Consider the following 27,450-nt stretch of genomic DNA (forward strand, 5'->3'; position numbering starts at 1 on the left):
CTATTATATTTTTAAATGCCTTCTAATTGAAGCTGTTATTAAGAATATTAACAAAGATGAGTCCTGACAACTGTGTTTATATCCATGTAATACTTGGGCAAGTCACTTTACATATGTGGGACTCAGTTTTATTATCTACAAATAACAACAGTAACACAAGTCATCTGTCCAGTCCTTTCAATGCTTCTATAATTGTGTTTTGCTGATAAAATTGTACTTAGAAAATACATTTAGGAATAACCCTTATGAAACCATGAAAATAGATGTGCTTTTTAAGAGAATGTCTCACTTTTAGAAGTAAAAATCTTATCTTTGGGTGGCCATTAGATATGAAGCAAATTATATAGTAAAGCAGCATGTTTATAAAACGAAATATTTCATTTCAATAAGATAGGATATTTTGCCATAGAGGAAAAATATATAGTTCATACTTTAGTATGAAGACTATTAGGAGGAAAATAATCATTTGAAGATAAAGTTATGTAACTCCTGTCTAAATATAATACTAAGTTTTATTTTAAAATTTAAAGCACTATGAAGAAAAAGATATGGTACAGTAGCACTTAGCAAATTTAACACACATTTTTTTCCAGTTCTTTAAGATATATTTAAAGAAAAATCACTATTTATGAAGAACTACTCAAAATAGTGGAGATACCACAGTGAACAAAACCGGCCACATCCTGACCTCATGAGGCTTACAGTCTAGGGTATGTAGTGGAACAGGTGGCAGATGGGAAAGTAGCAGGGTTGACAAAAAAAATTATAGTTTGCCAGAGCTTGCACAGGAATTGTAGAGAGAATGGTTTGCCTGAATGATAAGATCATGAAAAAAGGTAAAAGAAAAGTGAGTGACAGGGCTCTGTGGAGCAGAAGAAACAAAACATTAAGGCAGAAACTTGCTTAGCAGCCGGAGGGGAGAAAGTTTGGCAGACAGTGGTAAGGGATGGAGTCAGAAACACACATGCACATCTGAGTGACTGTGAGTGTGTGAGCATGGTTGTATATGTGTGTACCTGCCTGTGTTTATGGCTGTTGTTCATGATTGCAAGGACTTAACAATTGCTCCAAGAAATTTGTTTATGGATGTCCCTGGAGAACCATGAGAATGAACACAGCTGCATTAATATTTAAGGAATCACTGCTGTTTGTATACTTTTACTATACCATCAGAAAATGTCAATATTTAAAATAAGTGCTGAAATTCAGCTATAATGAAGTAGTTCTATTTTGAAAAATTTGTCACTGGTAAGTGTTTTGCTGGATTAGTTCATAAGAAGTATGGATGACTGTATGTAAACTTTTAAGTTTAAAGAACTGTGAGGTGCAGGGACGTTTTATCATATTTTGGTCAGGCAAGAGTGATGGCGAGAAAATGGGAGTACAAGTGGAAAATGTGATTCGTAAGTAGGGCCTCAGAGACTATTAGCAATTCAAGGCAATGGTTCAATGATTTTGGAAAGTTATAACTTTCTTTAAAGTTTGCTCTAAGCCATGGATTCTCTCCTCAGAAAAATAAATGACTTTACAGTCAAACTTTCGCTTATGGGGATGGATATCTTAAGAAGTAAGCCTAAAATGCTTCAAGCTATATAAATCTTTATTTTAGAGGTGAATTAGAAGAATCCAAAAGAAGGAGTGGTATCACTGGAAAAATCTAAAGGATTGTACTGAATTTGATAAAGTACCCTCCTTTCTTTTCATTTTTAAGAAGTCGTGTGTGTGTGTGTGTGTGTGTGTGTTGGGGGATACATGTGTGTGTGTTGGGGGTACATGTGTGTGCATGTGTGTGTGTGCTGGGGGTAATGCGTGTGTGTTGGGGGTACACATGTGTGTGTGTGTGCGTGCACATGTAAGGGGAAGAAAGGAAAAGAGAAAGACAGACATAGGCACAGACAGAGAGCCAAAGTTTTTCTAGACTGAGTGTGGTCAAAATGTTTCATATTTTTTATCATAGCTTTTTCATATTTTTTGTAACTTTCTAAGGACCAAACACTTGGTATCTTCTATTACAGAAGAGAATGCTTATTTCCACTCCCCCCTCAAATATTTCCTAATTGCTAAGTATAACCATAATAAATAAATTATACATTTAGAGCAAATTATGCTAATTGAAATGGTGCTAAATATTAAAATTTATTATCAAATTTCATTGATAAATTTTTCTTTTCATGACTATACTCCTATGCATCAAACACAAGAGTTTTAATATGTGAAGTAAGCTGAAATACAAATTGTGTTATTAAAACTATAATTTGAAGCAAGTGGTATCCAGCAGTTTAGTTAAAAGATAATTTTAATATTTGTGGATGGATTCGGTCCCCTGGTGATGAAAACTTTAGATATTGCATCATAGCAATGAACAAGTGGTAGCAATGCAACATTTTTTAAATACAAAACTTAAATGGTAAAAATAAGCTGAATAAAATATTTAAATGCAGGAGCATGAAAATTAAGTTAATAATTCACCTTTCACCAATAATTTTCTGCAACTTATGTGGCAAGTCAGTTTCCAGAATGAATAAGGACTTTCCAGTTTACGTGAGACAAAGACAGAGGTTAAAGTTTGAATTTTGGATATCAACTCAGGGACCAAGGTAACTGTTAGCCTTGATGTGTTAGCAGTGATTGAGAAGAATACATGTTATCTTTAAAAGTCATCTAACTTAGTAATTTAGCTTCATCTTGTTCTCATCAACTCCTAGCAAAGTTCTTCTGGGTTTAAGTATATCTAATTTAATTTTCAAATACTCTTTTCTTTATTCAAGTATGATGCTTTTATAAGGACTCTAAGAAGTCAGTATCAAATTTAATTTTTTTCCTTGTACAAAACTGGGAACTTATTTTGAATGATAAATTCACTGCTAAGGCATAATTCAATGTGTTTTCTTGACACAGAATTCCAACATGTTTACATGAAGATCTGGTAGAAACAGTGAGCTTATAAAACAATAATAATATTTCATAATGAAGGTATTTTCTAAGGCCTTTACATTGTCTTCTTTTAATTACTATAACAAGAAAATTAAAAATTACCCCACCCACAACTAATCCTATGAGATGAGGACAATAAGGAATTTTTTTAAGCAAACATTTTTTTTCAAGTTGTTCTGATATTTAATAACAGTTTGATGTTACTTTATATTTTATGTGCTTTTTTGATGAGATAAAAATTTGGTAGGGAAGTAAGCAAATATTCCTAAAAATGAATTATAAACAGCTGTGTTTTAGAATATTAAAAGAATTTTCAAACGTTTTTCTTAAATTTAGCAAATTCAATGCTTTTCCCTAAGTGAAATCATGGGAAAATCAGAAATGTAGAAATTTTCATGACTGGAGAGAAATGGTCTTCATGCCCCCAAAGTCATGTTCCTTAGCAGCCATTGTTGTGATCTGTTTCCACTACAGTCCTGCATAGTAGGCACCATTTTGTCTTCTTCAGAAGGTTCATCCAGACACTGGTTACTGTTCACATGTTTCAACGTGAGTCTCTATAAAAGATAGCCAAGAGTCAGTGCAATCTATTTCATCTTTTTCTTTCCTAGCACAAATCATGAACTCTCCTCTTTAAAAATTCAGCTGTTTCCTTTTAGTATTAACTTGGTATTCTGTTTGTAAGAGGAACTATCCACAGGTAACAGAATCAATTATGAAACATTTTTCACTATTATTTTGATGCATTGTTAGTATCCCTTTATTTACAGATGGTTAGAGGAATTGGCTGACATTCATTGTACATTGCCAAGATTTTAGGTTACTCTGCAAAAAAAAAAAAGCCCGTTTTTGAACTTCATTTGTGGGATATAAATATTAGCAATCTCTGACAAAAGCTTAGTTTTCTTAGGCATATGTTATTCAGTAACCATTTAGTAAACATGCAGAGAGATGTCACAGCTGTGACCCAAATGAACAAAACTGTTCCTGCTTTAAAAAATAAAGGAGAAGCTTTAGCAGCTATGAGTGACTGAGACATTCAGTGCAAGAGTCATTCTCAGAGAAACAGGATTTGTCTTCACTGTGCTCGCCATATTGTGGCTTGAGTTTTAGAAATACTAAATATATATTGACATAAATATAAAAAATGAAAACAGGGATAGTGTGATCGTATTTACAAGCACTGATTCTATACTTTAGTTACTTTATGATAGCAACAAGTAATAAACATTCTCTTAGCACCCAAATTCTTAATAAAATTCCAATCAATGCATCCTGTTAGCAAGCAATTCCAAGCCTTCTATTATTAATTCACACTAACATTTCTAAGTCACAAATTTTGGATTTTTCTGATCAAAACTTTAAGTCTACATGCTTTATGCAGAGGAATTTATGCACACTGATTTGATGTATGCATTTACACAAATGTAATTCGGTGAAGTTTAAGTCTACATGCTTTATGCAGAAAAATTTATACACACTGATTAGATATATGCATTTACACAAAAGTAATTTTGTGAAGCTTTATAGGAAACCGTATAACCAGTCTTTATAAAAGAGTCTTCAAGCAGAATTGTTCAAATATATGGAAGGTTGTATTTGCTACTATATGTTGAAAAACGGAAAACAAAAACGAAACATATCACATACACTTTTTGTTGTAAAATAATAAAATTAAATGTAGGAAACTCTTTCTTTGGCTTCTAAAATTATATTACATTAGAATGTGAATAACAGGGTGGGGAGCATCAATAAACATAATGGAGAAATGCTGCTTATTTGAATTAGGATAGCAAACACCCTGGGCTGCATCATCCTGAGAAGAGATAGATGATGCGTAAACAGACAACAAGCAGGATATTAAAAGAGTAAAGTTATTAGATACTAAAGAGATGTAAAGATTAAAGCCTTTTTTGTGCTTTTTTTCAATACATAGAACCAACGAGCATATGGTAAAAAGAAGAAATAGCCAAAGAAAGACAAGAAAGGAATTGATTTATATAATCACACAAACACAACACAAATCATCCTGTTATTCGTCGATTGCCTTGAGCAGGCCCCAGTAACGTCTCCTTCATCCTAGCCCTGAGATTATATTCAAGGCTCTTTAGGAGAATGAGACCCATCATTGTTACTGGTATTTGGCATATTCGGTATGCCATGGGGAGTTTGCTCGACTCTGCCGTGTGGGCAGGCTACATTCGGTAGCCTGCCAGTTTGTCCAAAGTAGGAATAAGATGTCAAAATAAGCTGTCGCGGCCGCGCGGTTCCGGGAGCTGGTTTTTATAGTCTCTGAGTCTCCAAATTCTTACTGGAATTGGAGGATCTGGGTGGAGGATGCTCAGCCCCAATCCGAATAGGCTTGGAGATCTCGGCCCTGGAACCCGTGTGTCTTTGTCCCTTTGCCAGTACCTTCATGTGTGCGGAGAGTGGTCTCAGCATGGTGGTGGCTGGTTCTGGAGGTCTTCGGCAGGCGGAGCCCTAGTCGGGGCGGGGAGGAAAGCTCAACCCACTCCCGTCCAAGGGGTCCCAGCGAGGACAGCCAGGCACGGGGGCAGGAGACTGCACTGTTCTCTTCCGGGAGCTGGTTCTTATAGTCTCTGAGTTTTGGCCGCTGATCTATATAAATGGTGCCAAATTTCATATGGTTGACTACAGATCAACTGCAAAATTTAAGCAGGTTCAAAACAAAAACATTTTCTAAAGAAAGTACTCAAATTAACAAACAATTCATTTCTGTTTCTATCCTTGATTTTTTTTTGACTGATAAGGGGATGGAGGTCCCCAATCAGTGCCCCAGGCAACTCTATGTGACACATAAGTCAACCAGGCCCATGATTCAATGGGTTGCTTCTTGGGCCTAGTTATGAGTACTGATGATTCGGGACACCTGATTGCCTTGAAGAGTGGATACATTTTGGAGGCTGAACTCACATTATATGCACTCTTGAATGGTGAGCTATCTCCCTGGTTCTTAAATGTCCTTCAAAAAAACTACTTACCCTTCTTTACTTCTGTTAGATATTGTAAAGAGACGTACACGCATTTAAGGACAGATTGAATATTGATTATCAACTACATAAATAATAATTTTAAAATATCAGCCACATTTTCTTAAAAAATATTTCCTTCCTTCCTTCCTTCCTTCCTTCCTTCCTTCCTTCCTTCCTTCCTTCCTTCCTTCCTTCTCCTTCCTTCCTGCCTTCCTGCCTTCCTGCCTTCCTGCCATCCTGTCTTCCTGCCTTTCTGCCTTCCTGCCTTTTTTCCCTCCCCTCCATTTTTGGGCCACACCTGACAGTGCTCAGGGGCTACTACCAGTTTCATACTCAGGAGTAACCCCCCAGTACTATTTGGAAATCATGTGGTGTTGGATGTTAAATCTGGATCTCCCACATGCTAAGTATCCAAGGATGTGCTCAACCCATGCTGCTGTCTCTCTGACTCTTCATAAATATTTTCTTTGAATATATTTATTAATAGCCCAAAGTAACTGTGGCAAAGATAACCACCAAAAAAATCTCTACTTTAAGATGTTGTTCACTAGAAATGCTAATAAACCTGAGTGTGAATTTTTGCTCCCCCACTAAATACAATGGAATACATGTTCAAATTACAAACTGATTCTAAGAAATCTCATTCTTTCTCCCTCCCATTCCATTTGTTGTTATTTTGGTTGTTGTTTGTGGTGATAGCTTGGGATCACACTCTCCCATGTGTTTGTTGTGCTGACACACTTGGTCGAGATGCTCGCTGAGGGTGGCACACTTTTGCTGTGGCATTTGCACATGTGCAGTGTCCTCTTTAATTGTGATGCTTGTACACATTCTGATTGGAGGGTTCACAAAGGATCACGCACTTAAGAGTCACGTGTAGAAGGTCACACAGTTGGCTTAGGTGCTGAGTGCTTGAACATTTTTTAGTTTTGATATTTGGTGAAAGTTAGATGCTTTAGCTGTGATATTTGCACACACTTGGCAGTGGTGTAATAAAGAGCAAAAAACATTGTAGCACCTGGGGTTTCAAGCAGCAGTAATGCCAGGACCTTTATGGTCATATGCAGGTTGCACCAGGGATCTAACTCCTGACTTCATGCTTGTAAAACGGGTACTTTGCCACTAAGCCATGCCAAAGCCCCTCACTGTCAGATTTCCTTCTTTCTTATTATTGATAAGATATGTACAAATTGTCCAAGTGTTAAAGAAAAAGCAACAATTGAAAAAATATTATAATAATCATACTACTTAACCAACCATAAATTCTTAGAAATAATTTACTTCAAAGACTTCTGAAAATTACATATAAGTTGAAATTCACCAATACATTTGCATAAAGTTTCAAGTCTAAATAATAAATTCTAGAAAGAATACACAATATTAACATAAAGTATTTGAGTAAATGCTAGAAAATTTTATAAATAGCCCTCAATCATATCTTAGCTATATTATTTTTATAGCAAAGTGGAAATCAAATAAACGTAAAGCAAAACCTATTGTCATATAGCTATGACTACTGTCAGCCTAAAAATGAACCAATGTCATAATATTTTCCATAAAATATATTTTTCTTTATACATATCAGAAACAAATATAAAACTGAAAATTTTATTAATAACAGACTAAACACCATTTAATATCCACAGCCTCTAAATGAGCCAAGAGATAAAAAAATAAAAAAATAAATTGAAGCCGTTCACATATTTCAACAATAGAATATAACAAATTTAATAAAAATCTGCAGCACATTCCTCTAAAGATAATTAGAGAATATAATCAGTAGAATTTGCAAAAACATTTCTAATAACTTCCATTCTTGAATAGTTTCTTAGTATCCATTTTTGCAAAGGGCTCTCATTGCACGTTTCCACTGCAGGATGTTGGGAGCCATGAGCTACTTTGCTTATTGAGAGACAGGACTGGGTGATTAAATGAAGAAGAGTGTGGGTCTGTTTGACAAAGAAAATAATGAATAATGACAAAATGAAGTACAAAGGCAGTAATCAATCAATCATTCTTGGCAACATACTATTTCTACTGGATAAGGATGAAAGGCACAAGTCACAATAATTGTATCCATGAAGCTGTGAGCTGCATCTTTTTGTGACTTCAATATCAACTATATTTTGTAGGAGCAAATGAAGCCAATGCTGAGAATATGGAGAAGGCATTGAGATCAAATGATGACATAATTTGGACAGAAAATAATTTTGGTGATAGAAAAAGTTACATTCCCAAGTGTTCATTCTATTGGTAAAACTTTTTTAGTGCTAAATGAGTTATTTGATGAGTGGAGTTGTTCAATTGATTCAAGGGTTTTTAATTATGTTCTTTGGTTTCTTCACTCTTAAGCTCCACATTTTTGGGGTTTTGTTGTTGTTTTAGACCATACCCAGGCTCTGCACTCCGAGATCAGTCCTAGTGTTCAGGGGACCATATTGAGTGTAGAGGATTGAACCCAGGGTAGTTCCATGCAAGGCAAGCACCTTACTCCTGTACTATTGCTCCAGCCCTATGCCTTAAATTTAACTGAGAACCAGAAACCAATCCAGGATAAATTAGCTTTAAGATATTGTTTTAAAAGAGGCATTGAGTGGCAATAATTTTTGGTCTATAATCTACTTTCAGCATGCTTCTCCCATCCTGGGATAATCCTCCCAACACCCTTCTCTACCTAAGCTACCTTTTACCCTATCATGTGTGGCTGGCCTCCAACTATAACTCATGGTGTCTCACTAATAAAAATTTTTAAAAAAGAGTAATCAGGAGTCACAAAAAATAAAAGATATTGCTTTAATTTTTATGATATGGTACTCAAACTATTTTCACAGTTTTTTGAGTGGTGTTAAAAGGATTCCTTATATGTACTGCTATAGTTATCAGCTCCCGGGAGAGAACAAGGCAGAGTCTCCTACCCTGTGCCTGACTGTCTCCACCAGGGCCCAACAGCTGAAGACCTCCGGGGCCCAGCCAAGGCCATACTGGGACCACTCTCCACACACTTGGATGAGCCTCACGCATAAAAGAACTGGCAGAGGAACCCAGGTGTGTGGGACCCGGGGCTGAGATCTCCAAGCCTGCACGGTTTGGGACTGGACCTGCCAATAACTAGACAGTTACACCCACCAACTGCCGTGTAACTCCAACAATGGCCAGGATCCAGAGATTATCACACTCAGCTCCCGGGAGAGAACAAGGCAGAGTCTCCTACCCTGTGCCTGACTGTCTCCACCAGGGCCCAACAGCTGAAGACCTCCGGGGTCCAGCCAAGGCCATACTGGGACCACTCTCCACATACTTGGATGAGCCTCACGCATAAAAGAACCGGCAGAGGAACCCAGGTGTGTGGGACCCGGGGCTGAGATCTCCAAGCCTGCACTGTTTGGGACTGGACCTGCCAATAACTAGACAGTTACACCCACCAACTGCCGTGTAACTCCAACAACGGCCAGGATCCAGAGATTATCACACTCAGCTCCCGGAAGCGGCCGCGCGACATCTTATCATCTCATTCCTATTTTGGACAAACTGGCAGGCTACCAAATGTAACCTGCCCACACGGCAGAGTCTGGCAAACTCCCCGTGGTATACCCAATATGCCAAATACCAGTAACAATGATGGGTCTCATTCTCCTAACCCTGAAAAAGCCTTGAATATGGCACTTTAAAAAAAAAATCTCAGGGCTAGGACGAAGAAGACGTTACTGGCACCTGCTCGAGGTAATCGACGAACAACAGGGTGGTCGTGATGATCGAGATAGTTATCTTAATGTGGATTAGAAGGTTAAGAAAGAGGAAACTTAAGAAAATTTGAACTCCATGTAGGGTTTTATCTTACCTAAATCTCTAAATGTATTTCTTAATTCATTTATAATTTTATTTCCATTTCCTCTTAATGTTGTGTTTCTTATCTTTCCCATTGACTTAACTTCTGGGACCATGGCCATCTATAAAATTAAGACTGTTCCCTGCCAACTAAAGGCACTTTATAACTTTATTGATTTGAACTTTTAGTGAAGTCCAATGCAGAAAATAAATTTGGACACTAAATGACATCTTTTGGACAGCTTAATGGATACAAATCACTGGAATTACCTTTCAAGGATATATGTTCTACAGCAAACTGGAGTAGGAAAGCTAACATATAAAATTTTATTTTTAAAATGAAACCATTATGTAGCTTGATTTGTTAAGGAGATTTTTTAAAAAATGTTTTGTTTAGTGTGTGTGTGTGTGTGTGTGTGTGTGTGTGTGTGTGTGTTGCTAGGGATTGAATTCACAGCTCACATATGTGAGGCAAGTTCTCTACCACTTGCAGACCTATTTTCCATACATTTAAACCACAGTTGAATTTTCTATCTTCACTCTAAAATTTTTAGGTTTGATGATTCTCTATTTTCAGTTATCCTCTACATCTAGTGATTTTTCTTTTTCTTAAGTTGTACTTGGTTAATGCCATATTAACATCATAGGTCCCACTGCTTTTGAATTTGATTTGATATTAAAAAGAAAAATAAAATTTGATTTTCCTTCCATGTAACTATAAACAAAACTCACTTTTGCTTATTCTTAAGAAATGTACTTTCAGAACATAAAACATTTTTTCTTTAAAAATACTGCTGTCATACTGCCCCAAAAATGTTTCACATAAATGATCATAGAAGGCAAAGAAGTTTATTTTCTAAGAAATTCTAAAGATTCATAAACCAGAAAATATGATAGTTTTAAGTAACCCTCTTGAGATAAGTATTTTTCATTAAAAATACTCATAAAACATTTGTGTTTTCCTTTGTGCCACTGTCATTGTCCTCCCATTGTTCATCGATTTGCTTGAGCAGGCCCAGTAACATTGTGAGACTTGTTACTGTATTTGGCATATCAAATACATCACAGGTAGCTTGCCAGGCTTTGCTGTGTGGGTGAGATACTCTAGATAACTTGTCAGGCTCTCTGAGAGGAGCGGAGGAATCGAACTCAGGTTGGTCCTGTTGGCTACATGCAAGGCAAACGCCCTACCCACTGTGCTATCGCTCCAGCCCCTTCATTAATGTAAATGAACTTTTTCATTTTTATTGGCAGCTATATTATTCTATAGTCTTCATTCAAAATTTGCATATTTTATATTAGTTGTATATTATTTTTCTTTCTGGTGTTCTTTGCTGTCATTGCAAACCACTTGTTTGCATTAAGTATTTCACAACTTCAGGTAGTTATCATGTCAACTCAGTTTTGAAGACACTGTGACATAGAGCTAACATACAGCAGATCTCCAAGTATCTTTCATAGACCTTTAATAAACTTTGACTAAAAAATAGGGTGATATGAACCCTAAGTATTATTAGTTTTATTTGTAATGTGGCAGCAGGCATTTGATAAACTATGACAGCATGTTTCGATTTGTACAAATTATATGGGAAAAAAGGGAAAAAAGTGAGAGTGAAAAAGAAAGAGAGAGAGAGAGAAAGAGAGAAAATAAAAGTGTCTGCCATAGAGGCAGCCTCGTGGGGGCAGGAGGGAAACTGGTGATATTGGTGATGGGAAATGTACACTGTTGAAGGTTAGCTGTTGGAATAATGTATGATTGAAACCAAATCATGAATAACTTTGTAGCTGTATCTCATAGTGTATCTCATAGTAATTCCATTAAAAATTATATAGAAAAAATTCAAAATTAAATTAATTTTTTTAAAAATTTGAAGCATGACTCTCAGAAATGAAAATATCAGGGCACAGCTCTGGTCTTTGTTACTCAAGTGTTCAAACATTTAAAAATTCCTCTCATGAGCCTTCCCTCTAAGATCAGGGACGAGACAAGGATGTCCACTCTCTCCACTGCTGTTCAATATAGTACTTGAAGTACTTGTAATACCAATTAGGCAGGAAAAAGATATTAAGGGCATTCAGGTAGGAAAGGAAGAAATCAAGCTCTCACTATTCGCAGATGATATGATACTATACTTAGAGAACCCTAAAACCTCTACCAAGAAACTTCTAGAAACAATAGGCTTGTATAGTAAAGTTTCAGGATATAAAATCAATACCCAAAAGTCCATGGCTTTCCTATATGCAAATAGTGAAAGAGAAGAAAGTGACATGAAGAAAACAATCCCGTTTATAATTGTGCCCCAGAAAATCAAGTACCTAGGAATCAGCTTAACTAAGGAAGTAAAGAACCTGTACAAAGAAAACTACAAAATGCTACTTCAGGAAACAAAAGAGGATACGAAGAAATGGAAAGATATTTCCTGCTCATGGATCGGGAGAATTAACATTGTCAAAATGACAATATTTCCCAAAGGACTGTATAAATTCAACGTCGTCCCTATTAGGATACCCATGACATTCTTCAAAGAAATGGAGCAAACACCATTAGCTTCTATGTCATGGAGAGTTTTGCCAACTTCTTCATCAATGTACCTTATGGATTCCGGTCTGATGTTGAGAGAGAGAGAACAAAAGGGAATGCCCTGCCACAGAGGCAGGGTGGGATGGGGGAATGGGAGGTGGGAGAGATACTGGGATCCGTGGTGGTAGAAATGGGCACTGGTGGAGGGATGGGTATTTGATCATTGTATAATTGAAACACAAGTACAAAAATGTGTAAGTCTGCAACTGTACCTCATGATATCTCACTAATAATAATAAAAAATTTAAAAAAAAATCCTCTCATGGCATGTATGGTTCCCAGGTGTTAACTCTCAGATGCAGCATCATTCTGCCTTTCTAGTGGGAATACAAGTCCCAAAACCTGCTACTCAGAGGGATCCCAAATATAAGCAGCACCCCAGGAAACCACAAAGCCTTCACGCTTATTTAAATCCACTTTGAAAGAATAAAAAAATTTAAAGAAAGAATAATTTGAGAAATCCAACAGCCAGGATTTAATTTTCTTCCACATTATATATATATATATATATATATATATATATATATATTATACGGGCATTAAAAACAGATTGTGGTTTCTTTTTAATTGTGTGTGTGTAAATGTGTGGTGGGCTGACACGATAGCACTGCAGGTAGGATGTTGGACTTGCATGCAGCTGACCCATGTTTGATTCCTCTGCCCCTCTCGGAGAGCCGGGCAAGCTATTGAGAGTATCCTGCTCGCACAGTGGAGCCTGACAAGCTACCCGTGACATTTCAATATGCCAAAAACAGTAACAACAAGTCTCACAATGAAGATGTTACTGGTACCCACTTGAGCAAATAGATGAACAAGGGGAGGACAGTGCTACATAGGAAAAAATGTAAGGATATTAACATACTTAATCATATCTATATGTTTTTCTGATGAAAGATGGGTCATGATATATCCTTAACTTTAACTAGAATATTACTATTATTGAAAGCAAATTTCAGGTGGAATATTTCTGAAAGCAAAAGAAGAACTATAGAATAATAGATCATATCTTTGTTCAAATTAAAAAGTACCAAGCTAAAAACATATCTTAATGAACAAGTAAAGATGATGTATGATTTATTGAGGAGTAAATAATACAGGTTTAGAAGATTGCATAAGAATTTTTAAATGAAACTAAGGTTATTATATGTATGATAAACAAAGTGAAAATAAACTGACTATTCTAATTTAGTAGCAAGACAATAGATTTCATCTATTGATTAAATCTAGAACAATAATTATTTAAATATTAATATTGAAAATTGCTATCCAAAAGTATATGTCTTGCCAAGGTTATCTGTGCATTTGGTAGAATAGAAAATGGTCATTATAAAAAATAAAAAGTGTATTTCACAAACAATTAACAAAATGCAGTACTAAACAGCAGAAAGTCCTATTCACTAATTAATTCTACACAAGGAATCACAGCTATGTACCAGTGGGAATATGCAGAGGTAGTAAACAGTCTGATGTACACAGATACCAAAAGGGAAATTAAGCCTATGGTTTCTATTGGGAATACTATACAGAAAAGGGGCTATTTTGCTAGTTTTCTATCACTTACCTTGAAATTATATTCCCATTTACCTGCCTTCTGGTATAAATAAAAGAGGTAGGATTAAGTAAACCTAAATAGAAGTTTCTGTGTTTTCTGTAAATACTAATTCATCATATTTACCTGTTGAAGAAAAGCCTTTTATTATGATTCTAGGGAATACTTGATATAGATGGTTTTCAACTTCATAATAAGTATTTTCTCAGTCAACTTGCTCAGTCACATGAAAAACAAGATTTATTTTAGCATCTTATTTTACTCCTTTTTGTTGCATAGTGTTTGTTAAGCATAAGTGATCTGATCTAAAATTAGATTTTCACACTGTATGCAGCTGTCTCTCTGTTAAAAAAGAAGTGTGATTATGTGCACTTATTGCAAGAAAAATATAAATTTTGAATTGATTGGAACACAATTGTAATGTTCAAATGGAATATAGAGTTCTGAATAATTAGACTGAATAGATTTCAGACTTTCATAAATTAAAAAAATTTAGAGTGATAAAATGTAAGAATTTTTTCTTTTGATTGAACGCAGTGGCAATGAGCTTCTCTCTTTGTCTCTGTTTCTCTCTCTCTGTCTGTCTGTCTGACTCTCGTTCTCTGTTTTTGGGTGTCACCTGGCCATGGTCATGGCTTACTCCTAATACTGCACTCAGGAATTACTCCTGATGCTACTTGTGGGACCATATTCGATCCTGAAGATGGAACATGGGTCTGGTGCATGCAAAGCAAACATTCTACCCACTGTATTATCGTTTTAGCCCGGGCAATGCGTTTTTATAGCACTGGAGTCTTCATTAATTTATTCAAGCGATTGTAGACAAGGTAGGTATTTTTAAGTTTTGCTAATGATGCCTACATTCTTTCCAAGTTGAACACAATTAATTAATTACATTACAAAATGTTACCAAGTCAAATGTATGGTTGTGTATTGTATTAATTACTAACCTGCTTAGTTTCATCCAAATTAAAGGAGAAACAATTGGCATTAATTTCTATAAGAATAAGTATATCTAGAGTTCATAATCAGATAAACCATAATCACCTGCTTATCTAGATAATGTTGAACACAGAATATCTTTATTACTAAATATAAGAAAAATATTTATGTGAAAAAGTGTTAACTTAATTGAAGTCTAATCAACACAATCATTACTATTTAAGGATTTATCTAATATATAAAATAATACATTTAGCTTATCATACCACCATTCTTGTAAGCATCAAATTATGTTGGATATTTAGGAGGAGAGAGAAAACAAAAGGGAATGCCCTGCCACAGTGGCAGGGGGGGGATGGGGGGATGGGAGGATGCGGGGGGGGAGGGATATTATCCTGGTGGTGGAAAATGGGCACTGGTGGAGGGATGGGTATTTGATCGTGGTATGACCTAGATCCAAACACAAAAATTTGTAAATCTACAACTGTACCTCATGGTGTTTCACTAATAAAAATAAATTTTAAAAAAATTATGTTGGATATTTAATTACTTCATATGATAGATAATGTGGTATAGAGGAAAGACCGTGGTGGAAAGATTGCTTTAATACCAGAAACCTGGAGTATGAAAGCCTTTATTAAAGGCATTATTAAAGGCATTAAAGACTCTGAAATAATACTGTTTCATTAAAAATTATTATTAATAATAATCATTATTCTTTTATTGAATATTTTTCATTTAATAATAAAATATTTTTTCTAAAATAATTATTTCATTGTTACTCTTAAATATTATTTAGTAATAAAGATATTCTGTGTTAAATATTATCTAGACTCTGACATTTTTATTACCTAATGTTCAGACTACATATAATAATCTTATCATATGGAACTGTTAAAAATGATTTGCGTGAGAAAATAAAATGGAAGTACAGAAGCTCACTGAACTTTATGCTCTTCTCTTTCTTTCACTTACCTAAGAAAATAAACCAAAGTACATGAATATAATCCATGTTTTGAGATTTTTAGTATATTGTCACAGTTTTCCTTTGGATATTCTAACAATCCTGCTCTATTTGTGATTTGCTTCTCTAAGGCTATAAAGACACTGGGAGAAAGGTGATGGACTATTTCAGCTATTCACACTGTGAAATCTACAATAGAAGTGATAACAAGCTTTCTTTGATTACTTTATTAGGAACTAAATCTTGCCTCTGCCACTGGCAGTGTGATCTTTGTGCTTAGATTCCTCCAGCAAAAGGTTGAAAGGAGGGAACTGCAAGGAACATTTAGCTCTGTAATTCTGTGAACTCTACCAAATTCTATTCTGCTTTGAAACAGCAGCAATTCAGAGGTTTCACAGAGAAGAATAATTTTGCCCTTGTTACCAAAAGTGCAGAATTTTAAAGAGAAGGACAGAGAAAATTGAACTGAAGAAGCAGTAAGCAGCATTTGCCAGCTTTGCACTGGTTGGAATATGAGAACCCGGAAATTAATTACTTCTCTTTTCCTCTTGCAGCACTTCTCATCTGGGCTCTATTTCCTGCCCCTCCCCCTCCACCCCCCCATCCTTGTCCTTTTCCAAAATATATTTATACCTTTTCCTAAATTAAAGATATTTTTCAAATGTTTAAAAAGAATATCCTTATTCCTTCTATAACTGGCTATTTAGACCTGTTTATCTTGAAGTTAATGTATTCATAAAGGACTTTTCCGTCTAGAATTTATTGGCTCTAGAATGGTGAGTTAATATTTTAGGTCTTTTTTCTTTGCTTTTTGGGTCACACCCAGCGATGCACAAGCATTACTCCTGGCTCTGCACTCATGAATTGTTTCTGACGGTGCTCAGGGGACCATATGGGATGCTGGGAATCGAACTGTGGTCAGCCGCATGCAAGGCAAACACCCTATCCGCTGTACTATCATCCCATGCCCCCCCCCCACTCCTGCAGTGGATTTATTCTTAATTTATTATTTTTTCTTTTTTGTTTTGGGGTCATACCAACAGTGCTCAGGAATTACTCTCAGCTCTATGCATGAGATCACTCCTCTGGACCACACAGTGCGGGGATTGAACTCACCTACTGCCCACTTAAAGCTTGTAATCAGTTCATTGATTTCTCTCTCCAAGCTCTATTCCCAATTTCTAACAAAGTTCCAGCTGTTACTACTAGCCTTTTGGATAGCAATGATTGGAGTTGGCTACAAATTAAAGTAACCCTAACTTTAAAACATATAAAAGGTAATTTCATTCATATATTTACTGAAACTTTCCCAAAATTAATTCTTTAAGGACTAACATTCTCAGTCAACTGTGAACAATTATTATATAAAATATGCATAATTATTTTCTCATTTCACTTCTTACTCTGTGATTCATATTTCTCTTATTTGGCAATTTGTAATGGGGATTTAAAATGTTAAATTTAGACAATGTGTTTTTGTACTTTCGTACAAAAGTACTTTCAGAACGAAAGTACAAAAACACAAGAAAATAAAATTAAACAGTGATCTCTAATTATTAAGATGATAAAATTTTTATTAAAATCTGAATATTTATAGAACATTATGAACTTCTGTGTGTTTACAATGCACAAAAATCACAGTGTTCTAAGATAATGCAGTAAGAACCACTTGTTATTCAAAATAGCAAATTTACCAAAAAAATTCCTTTTTGTCTTAGAGAAAGCTACACACTTTTATTTTTTCAAAGGCTTTCGGTATTCAATAATATTACTGCTGACTGATAAAAATTATGTCTAATTACCAACAGTAGTGAATGGATTTAAATTATGACTGTAGAAACCCTTGTCCACTAAAATTCTTAGGTAAGTTTAGAAATTAAAAGTGGTATTTAAATTCAACATTGCATTTTTTTTATTTTGGAGGAAGCAGGGGCACACCCAGCAATGCTCAAGGGTTACTCTAGGCTCTGTACTCAGGAATCACTACTGGTGGTGCTTGGGGGACTATACAGGATGCTGGATTTCGAACCCAGGTTGGAAATGTGTAAGATACATGCTCTACCTACTGTACTATTGCTGTGGCTCCAGCACATCATTCTTCTTTTGTTTTGTCTTGGGGCCACATTCAGCAGTGCTCAGGGCTTACTCCTGGCTGTGCAATCAGGGATCACTCCTGGCAGGGTCAGGGACCATATGTGGTGCAGGGGATTAAACCAAGTTGGCCACCTACAAGGCAAGGGCCCTACCCACTGAACTATTTATATGGCCAAGATTACATCTTCTTATGAAAAACACAATGTATACTAATTTCTCTTTCTCTATTTTTTTTGTAAATATATGCTCTATTTACCATTCTTAAGAGAAGCTCAGTAAAGCTCTGGGTTCTTGGTGAAAACTAAAGAATGACAAAATTTTACTTAAAATATTACTTTTAAAATATAAGTATATATTGTTAAATTCAGGATTTCTTTCTTTATGACAATACATTTAACTGTCATTTCTTTCTTATACAAATGAGAAGCCTAAACATTCAGAATTACCCAGATGTATTCTTAGAGACAATCTCCTTTGTATGCTTCATATAAAGAGTGACAATAATAGGTAATAGCTAAATAGAAGGGAAAAGGTTATTAAATAATGGTAACTGGATTCTACTAGAAGGTGCTAGTCATTACTACGACCCAGAAGAAGAATATTAGTGTCCAAAGAGGTGGGGATACTTTATAAATTTTCATTGTAAAATTTTAACACCAGTTTCAAGTAATGTAAGAATTAAATACATAATAAACTCATATTCCTTATATTATAGTTCAGAAACTATAATATCATGCAATTTAAAGTGGGATTCAAAAAGTTTATTTTTTAAAAAAAGCCTAGTAAATTATTAGTAATAGTTTCTAAAATGATACCTTTAATTATTATTTAAGACTTACACGGAAGATTGCTATTGTGAAATTAATTTATTACTAACATTATATATACAGTAGGAATTCAATTTACATCTTTATCTTATCTTCAATAAGTCATCAACCATTTAATAATGAGGAAAATAAAACCACGATGTCCAAAGAATTTGCTAAGCAAAGAGAACTGAAAGAAATAAAGCTATTTCAGGGCAACTTCCTAAAGCGGAGAAAAAGATTTCTTTTTTATTAGCTCCATCTGATGGTTGTTCAGCTTTTTACACACTCCCTGCCTGGCTATAAATCCCTATTAGAAATTGTATTGTTTTCTCTTCCTCTTTTCTATTAGACACACTGCTATAGAGTAGAAACTGCTTAACTCATTATATGTGCACTTTGTTAATTTAATTTGGAAAAAAATTTTTTGTAAAGATCATTCATATAGATCTTGCTAGCTTTCTTCTCTTTAAGTGAAATGCATAATTTCCACAACTATAATTCAAACTTTAAAATTTGAAATTATTGTGCAATTTCCTTTAATGTCTATTTTTATACATACCTACCTCCTAAATAAGTTGGATTGTCCCTTCACTAATTTGTGTTGAGCATTTGTCTTGTGATACTAAATTTAAGTATATAAAATTATTTTTATTAGCCATTGTCTTTTTTATACTAATTCAATAAAATGTTTAGCAATAGATTTTACTAAATAACTCTGCAAAATATATCCTATTCTAATCATGATATAAGCACATGCATGCTTAAACATACACTTCTTAGCATGCAAAAAAATCACTTAGGACTTCAATGCATTTCAAATATATATATATATATATATATATATATATATATATGTGAGGTTAGGCAGTAAAATTAGTAAGTTAAGGAAAATACTATACCTCAGCATCATATTCCCATAACTGATTTCCTCTCATATGGTGGCATTTTAACATGATTACAGGTCCATTAAGTCTGGAAACATCCAAGCACAAGTCATCGGTTCGGATTTCTTTGTCGGCAGTATATGAAAATACCTGAAAATATGTTTTTAAAAAGTCACAGTCAATCAGATTTATTCATGGAAATTCTCATATCAGACAAACTTGTGTTTTCCTTGATCATTGCTCTTTTGTGACTTTATTTCTCTGAGGGCCTTTCCTTAGCTAAAAGATAAGGTCAGAATCATGTTTCATAATGTTTTGGTGAAGACTCAGTATAACAAATTAAGTTCTCATTATTTGTGGGTACTACATCTCCCACGATGTACTTAATTTATAAAGCTGAGAATAGATCTGGGTCAATAAAATGTTGAAGCTGCACGAGGCTCAGAAAAGGGGAAGTGCTTATTCTGGCTGCTTTGTAACCAATCCCAAAGCTAACAACTGATATTTGTCATAAAACAGTCTATATATTTCTTTTCACAAGCACATTAAAAAGATTATTAAATACAGATAGTGGGATTTTCGGGGTTGTAGAAATTATCTTCTCTAGAAAGCTCATTAAATAAAGGTAGGCTTTTTATTATGGTTTTGACTGAATTTGACTATATTCATTCTCAAAAGTTTCATTAATTCAAACTGATACTTTAATAATATCTGGTTTTTGTTCCTGGTTTGAATTTATCTATAACATTGATTATTAAAAATGTAATAACATTATCAAGTGAATAATTATAGAAATTATTCCCTTCTGTTAGCTATGGTAGTTAAGTATTCTGTGGCTATCTGATTTTCTCTTGCAGAGTCAAGACAGAAGATTTTCAATATTTATTTTGTTTCCCTAAAGCAGTCTGGTGAAAGGGCCAGAGAGACTATAGGGGGATAAGGTGCTTTTGCACACAGCCAACCTGGGTTGGATCTATGGTCCCTCAAGCAAGGAGTTAATGTCTGAACAGAGTTCGGGGTAATTCATGAGCATCACAAGGTGTGATCCCCAAACAAAACAAAACAGAAACAGTCTGGTGAAAGCTGAGGTAGTAATTTTTATAAGTTACTTATAAACTTTGCAGTGATGCTCTGTAAACAGAACAATTCAGGCTGTGAAAATGTTGCCTTTACAGCACTTCTATATAGGACTCTGAAGAAAATCACAGAAGGAGCTTAAGAATAAGTTGCAAAGTCAATAATGGAATCCATATACCCTCAAGTTATTATCTCAGAAGACATTTCTTCACATTATACATTCTACTCAATACTATAAAGTCTCAGACATATTTATGGTTCATTTAATTGAACTGTAGGGGATACACGTATAGACTTTACATATAGAATTCAGAAAAAAAAATGCTAGGTTAACACTTTATATTTATATTTTTAAGTAAAAGGACAAGTAACCAAATTCCTATTTCTTTTATAGAAATAACAAATATAGGTATTTACATCTTCCTCAATTATGGTTCATATTTTTAAAATAATTACCAACACAATTAAATGAACAAATCAGATTGTAAAATCTGAGGGATGGAAATTTCTAGAGAAATATCTTTCCCAATTGTAAAGATATTTCAGTACTGAAGGAAAAAATTTCTATTGAAATTGCTTCTTTAACAGACACTTGATTAGTTAAGCTATATTTGCATATCAGAAATTATCTTTTGCTTTTGCACTTAAAAACATAACCAAATAGGAAATATTTGATATACAGATATTATTTCTTGAAAAATAATTTATATAATCTTATTTTCTGTCATTACTGTAAAAGAACCTTCTCCAACCAGACCCCCCATCTTCCAGTAAGTAGGTGTCACACCCACCAGCTGCTGCCAGCACCAAGTTGGTCCCATCAATGGCTAAGACGCAGAAACTATAAAAATCAACTCCCAGAGAACAGCATGGAGTTTCCTGCCCCCACGCCTGGCTGTCCTCACCGGGCCCCTTGGAGGGAGGAGGGTTGAGTTTTTCTGCCCCCCTCCCAGAGCAGAGCCCCAGCAGCTGAGGACCTCCGGAGCCAGCCATGTCCATGCTGGGACCACTCTCCACATGTCCGGATGGGCCTCATGCATGAAAGAACTGGCAGAGGAACCCAGGCATGCAGGGCCCGAGGCTGAGGCCTCCAAGTCTACTTGGATTGGGACTGGGCCTTCTCCAACCAGACCCCCCATCTTCCAATAGGTAGGCATTACACCCACCAGCTGCCACCAGCGCCAGGTTGGTCCCATCAATGGCCAAGATGCAGAGACTATAAAATCCAGCTCCCGGAAGCACGCAGCCACATTTGCGGCCACGCGACTTCTTATTATCTTATTTTTTCCTTTGGAGAACCTGGCAGGCTACCAAAAGTATCCTGCCCACACAGCAGAGTCTGGCAAACTTCCAGTGTTGTACTCAATATGCCAAATACCAGTAACAATGATGGGTCTCATTCTCCTAATCCTGAAAGAGCATTGAAATGGCTCTTTTAAAATCTCAGGGCCAGGAAGAAGGAGACGTTACTGGTGCCTGCTCAAGGAAACAGACAAACAACAGGATGATCGTGATCGTGATCATGACTGCAAAAGAAGGATGTGGTGCCTTTTTTTTAATTTCATGCCTAAAAATCTCTCTTGCGCTCTCTCTCTCTCTCTCTCTCTCTCTCTCTCTCTCTCTCTCTCTCTCCCTCTCTCTCTCTCTCTCTTGTTTTTTGGTCACACCCAGCAGTACTGACGGCTTATTCCTGGCTCTATGCTCAGGAATCAGCCCTGGCAGGGCTAGCAGTATCATTGGGATGATGGATATCAAACCAAGGTCTTCCTGGGGCAAGGCAGTGCCCTATATGCTGGACTATGTTTAGCTTCCCCCATCTTAAAGTTTAAGTTTCTAGAACATTTAAAATAATAATGTAACCAATAATTCAGGCATGTTAGCACATACAACTTTCTTGATATTATCTAGTAGTTATTAGGTGTTATTAGGTGTGACAACAATTGTTAATCCTTTTTATCACCTTTTACCCATAATTACATCTTTGTGCTTTTTCTTATATCCTATTGTAAGAGGTTAATAAAATTCACTTTGGACTATTATGAACAAAACTTTGTAAACGAGGCTGGAGAGATAGCATGGGAGTAAGAAATCTTCCTTGCATGTGACTGACCTAGGTTCAACCCCTGGCACTTATATCATCCTCCAAGGCCACCAGGTCTAATCCCTGAGTGCACTAACAGGAGCGAGCCCTGAGCTCCACAGAGTGTGCCCCCACCTCCACCCCAAAAGATTGCTTTATAGAGAAGTAAGTACCAAGAAAGTTTTCTGTAACTGATATTCAGGTTAGTAATATCATGGTTGATGTAAATACCAGGTTGCAGCTTCATATGTAGGATTATTGCCTAATAATAATAGGTATATAGTCAATACCCAAAGACTTTTCAGACAGGAGCACAGTAGGATTTGCTCTTGACTTTGTGTCCACCTTGTTTGCCCTGCCCAAATCCCAGGGAGGGAACTGATACTTGATGACAGACTTCCCTGACACTTTCAGTGTATTGCAGCAGGAAACCAAAAATTTCTTTGACAAAACGTTTATTTTCATAGCAAGGTATATGGAGGCTGGGCCATTTGCCTTGAAAAAACATAAGAATAAAAGGCAGACTTGTTATAAAGATGTCTCTCTCACTCTATTGGGGATTCCTAATGCCTTTTCAGTGGAGACAGCGAACTGAATTTGAAGAGCTGTCATCCCTTTTGCTTACTGGGGCTTCCATGGTAACGTCCCATACTTGTCCTTCCTCTCTGCTCCAGTTCTTTTGTCTGAGCTGAGATAACTTAGGTGGGACCTGAAGCTCTAGGTGTGGGTGAGTTACTCAGTCTTAGTGGGTCTCTCCAATTTCTACAGGAGACAGACATTCTTAAACATTCTTTTGATTTTAATCTCTTCCCAATAGTCTCCTGCATAGTTAGCTATTTACCAGTCTGTGCCCTGGCAATGCAATTATTCCCTGGAATTAAAAGGTAAAGGTAAAGGCCCTCCCGTTGATCGTCGATTTGCTCGAGCGGGCCCAGTAACGTCTCCATTGGAGACTTTGTTGTTACTGTGTCTGGCATATCAAATACTCTCGGTAGCTTGCCGGGCTCTCAGAGAGGGAGAGAGGAATCGAACTCGGGTCGGCCATGTTGGCCGCTTGTAAGGCGAACGCCCTACCCGCTGTGCTATCGCTCTCTGGAATTACTTCTTACCAATTCCTTATGATATCAGGAGCTCTCTTACATCTTTTACGAGATTTGCTAAGCGACTGCTTGTTCTGGCTTTTGCCTATTGCTTATGTCATTATCCTGCATAAGGTGCGCTCAACATTGTATGTGTAAGTCCTAATAGATAACTGCTCAGTCTGATCTGCTGTGGTTAAAACCGTGTCAGACTTTAAGTTAAGATAAAGTACTTGAATCATGAAAACATATAAAGGATTTTACTTAAATTATCACATGTGTGACTGTGCAAAAGAAATTCCTGCATGAGAAAAGTCTGATTGTGGTGAATATAGTGGAAAATATTGGCATTTTGGTGATAGTTGTGGTGTAGTAACATTGCATACCTACATATACGTGTCTAAGTATAAATATTGATGCCATGCTACCTTATTATAACATTTCTGCTCTTTAACCTTAAAACACATAAAATTGTGAGATGTTAGCATTATAATCTCCCTTCATGGTACTGTTGATCACTCTGGTTCCACAAACCACACTAAAGAGATCATTTTCATGCTATAATTTTTAAGTTCTGTTGTTGTATAAGTTATGGATCTTTTGTTCCATTACATGGACCTGCTAATTATGTCTTTCACAACTCTCTGACCACTATAACAACTTAGTTTACATTGTTTCCTATCTTACTAGCTCATAGGAATGTGATAACCAACTACTGTGGATTTAACAAATAAGGTTAAAGTCCAAGATTAAGCTGCCATCAGTATGACGGCTTCTCTTCTTGACTGGTATATATCATTTTCTTCTTCGCCTTCTACTTATTTAACTCAAAGCTTATTTGTATTCTTATCACTTATTCCTACAAGGACAACAGTTCTATTAGACTCAGGATCACCCTAATGATCTCATTTTAGCTTAATTATCTCTTTAAATATTGCATCACCAAATATAGTCACACTCTAAAGAACCAGGATTAAGTCTTCAATTAATGAGTGGAGTTTACAGAATGAGTCACAGTTCAGCCCCTAATACCTACCAACCCTTTAAAAATTACTAAAAGATAATCATTTTTCTTATTTAAATATCTTAATGTATTTAATGCTGGTTCTAAGTACTTGTATAGATTGGCCCAGATCCAAATCAGAAATTAGATGGTCTGTTTAATAACATCATCCAAAACTCCAAATGTAATATAATAGAAAACCATCCCCCTTTTATAAATTGAATGCTTCAAGCTGTAAGCCTACAATGGACTCGTCTCCACTTTCCTCTCTTAAGTATCTTTACTTTTTCGCCTCACCCACCTAATCCCAAATATGCTCCAGCTGCTAATCCAGGTCTCCATTTTTCCACAAGAAAAAGGTAGAGGATATCTCTCTCTACAAGGATCTCTTCATAACTCCTTTTTATTCTCTAGCCTGCCAGAGCTGTAAAGCTCCCTTTCCTGAAATTCTTTGTGGTTCATTCAAAATTCCTAATAACTTGATACTGATAATAGGATGAAAACAGATTGCTTTTATAAAAGAGGTCACTCTATATGCGTAAAGGAAGCTAATCTAGATGATGCAGTCCTTTCAATTTAGTTGTCACTGTCCTTAATACTTCTGAAGAACAAGAAGCGCATAGCAAGCTCAGAGTGATGTCAAACACAATTTGCAGGGCCCAGTGTCAAATGAAAATTTTGGATCTATTGTTTAAAAATATTAGGGCTTTAAGATTACAGACGTCCATTCAATGACATGAGTTGCACACCCATTACTCTTTCCCTGCCAAGAATCTTCTCAGATTTGCCACAAAAGCTAATTTCCAGGCCCCTTTCTACTAAAGGAAGGCAAGTCCTCTCTCCATGGAAAATTTTACAATCTTTCTACACTTTTGATATCTCCTATTATAGATTTTTTATGCTTCCAAGAATAGATCTTGAAATTCTAATGCCCTAGCATCTGATAATGTGTGCCTCTTTTTTTTTATTAGTGAAACACCATGAAGTACAGTTGTAGACTTACAAACTTTCATGCGTGGGTTTCATTTATACAATGATCAAGTGCCCAGCCCTCCATCAGTGCTCATTCTCCACCACCAATGATCCTAGTAATCCTCCCACATCCAAATCCCATTCCCCCACCCCACCCTGCTTCTGTAGCAGGGCATTCCCTTTTGCTCACTCTTTCCTTTAGGGTATTGTAGTTTGCAATAGAGGTGTTGAGTGGCCATCATGTTTGGTCTATAGTCTACTTTCAGCATGCATCTCACATCACGAGCGTGTCCTCCAAACATCCTTTGCCTTCTTGAAAACAAGGTTAAGTTCTTAGTTATGGAAAAGTCATTACTGGAGTACAGCATGCCTCTTATCCTAAATGGCAGGTGGGTGGCCTTAGAAGAGAGTGAAAATATGGTCCTGTGATTGTGAAGGCAAAGTTTTAATCAATGAATCTATAAATCATGATGTACTAAGCAGTCTGGCATTCACCAGACGCTAGAGTAATCAAAAAATGATTTTCCCCAACATGTTTGGGAAGAAATATAGCTCTGTTCACACCTTTGTCTTCAACATGTAACCCTGGGGAGCTGTGAGACAATAAATTTCTGTTGCTTAGAGCCATCCAGATTGTGGGAGTTCATTAAGGTGGTCCTTGAAGGCTAATACACCTTCTTTTACTTGTTATGCTGGTTGAACAAACAAAGTTCACTTTCCAAATTGTCACCGTAAATTTTCTATTGTAAGGTCTGGGCTTAGATTTCACATCTCTTAGGCCTTATTGCCTGAGCTGAAAATGGTTACATCCATTATACTTTTCAAAACATCAGATCAATCTTTTCATAATCATTTTTAGATTAAAAATACTTTCATAGAATGGTTCTTCATAGTAAGTAGATGATTTACCTTGTGCTTTTATGTATTCTTTATTGAGATCAGATTAGTTTCTACCTCTGTATTAACTGATATGCTCAGATGAGTTTAGGAATAATATCCAACATATAAAGGGTGACAGTCAACTCCAATCTCAATTTCATTCAATGTTAATATTTATTTTTAGAGAATGTAAGCATCTTTATTACTTCAGGCAAACTTGTGGTTTGTTCCAGATTTTTTTTTCTTTGAGGGGAGGTAGGTTTAAAGGCATTTTATGATTCTTCAGATAACAATTAAATGTTTAAACATCTTTCAAGAATTTCTTTAGATTAACTGTCTAAAATATTCCACATTCAATTCAGGCTCTGCTTTACACTTAAATGAAAGATAAATCCTAGGATCTGGAGAGAGTATTAGGGTGCTTGCTTTGAACACGGTCAAACTGGGCTCTATGCCTGGCATTCCACATGATTTCCTGAGAACCACCAAGTTTAATTCTTGATGTTGCAGCGGGAGTAACCCCTGAGCACCACCTGGTGTGGCCCCCAAACAAAAACAAACAAAGATAATTATCTATACTTCTTTGAAAAAAAATTGTATAGTGTTTAAAATCTTAATGACAATGAATAGCTACTTCTTTAAAATATATACTCATCTGAAAATTAAAAACAGGGTTTTCTCATATCTATAGCATAAACAATTGTTAGCCAAATTTTTATTAAATATTGCAATTGCAAAGCAAGAATTTTGTAACTGAGAGCTGAGTCTTGCCTTCTCCCGGAAAG

At 35.9% G+C, this 27,450-nt stretch overlaps 1 protein-coding gene across 1 annotated transcript in view; it reads right to left on the reverse strand.

Annotated features, from left to right (window-relative positions):
• Window positions 1–3,101: 3,101 nt before the first annotated feature.
• The window catches only part of GALNT13 (polypeptide N-acetylgalactosaminyltransferase 13), a 687,813-nt gene continuing 663,464 nt past the window's right edge, over window positions 3,102–27,450 (reverse strand). The window contains 2 exon segments of the mRNA XM_056117614.1: window positions 3,102–3,491; window positions 19,591–19,725. Of these exon segments, the coding sequence (XP_055973589.1) occupies window positions 3,351–3,491; window positions 19,591–19,725 (276 nt within the window). The 3' untranslated portion in view covers window positions 3,102–3,350.

The sequence above is a fragment of the Sorex fumeus genome, unplaced genomic scaffold (assembly GCF_029834395.1).
Source record: "Sorex fumeus unplaced genomic scaffold, SorFum_2.1 ptg000035l, whole genome shotgun sequence".
Taxonomy (NCBI): Eukaryota; Metazoa; Chordata; class Mammalia; order Eulipotyphla; family Soricidae; genus Sorex; species Sorex fumeus.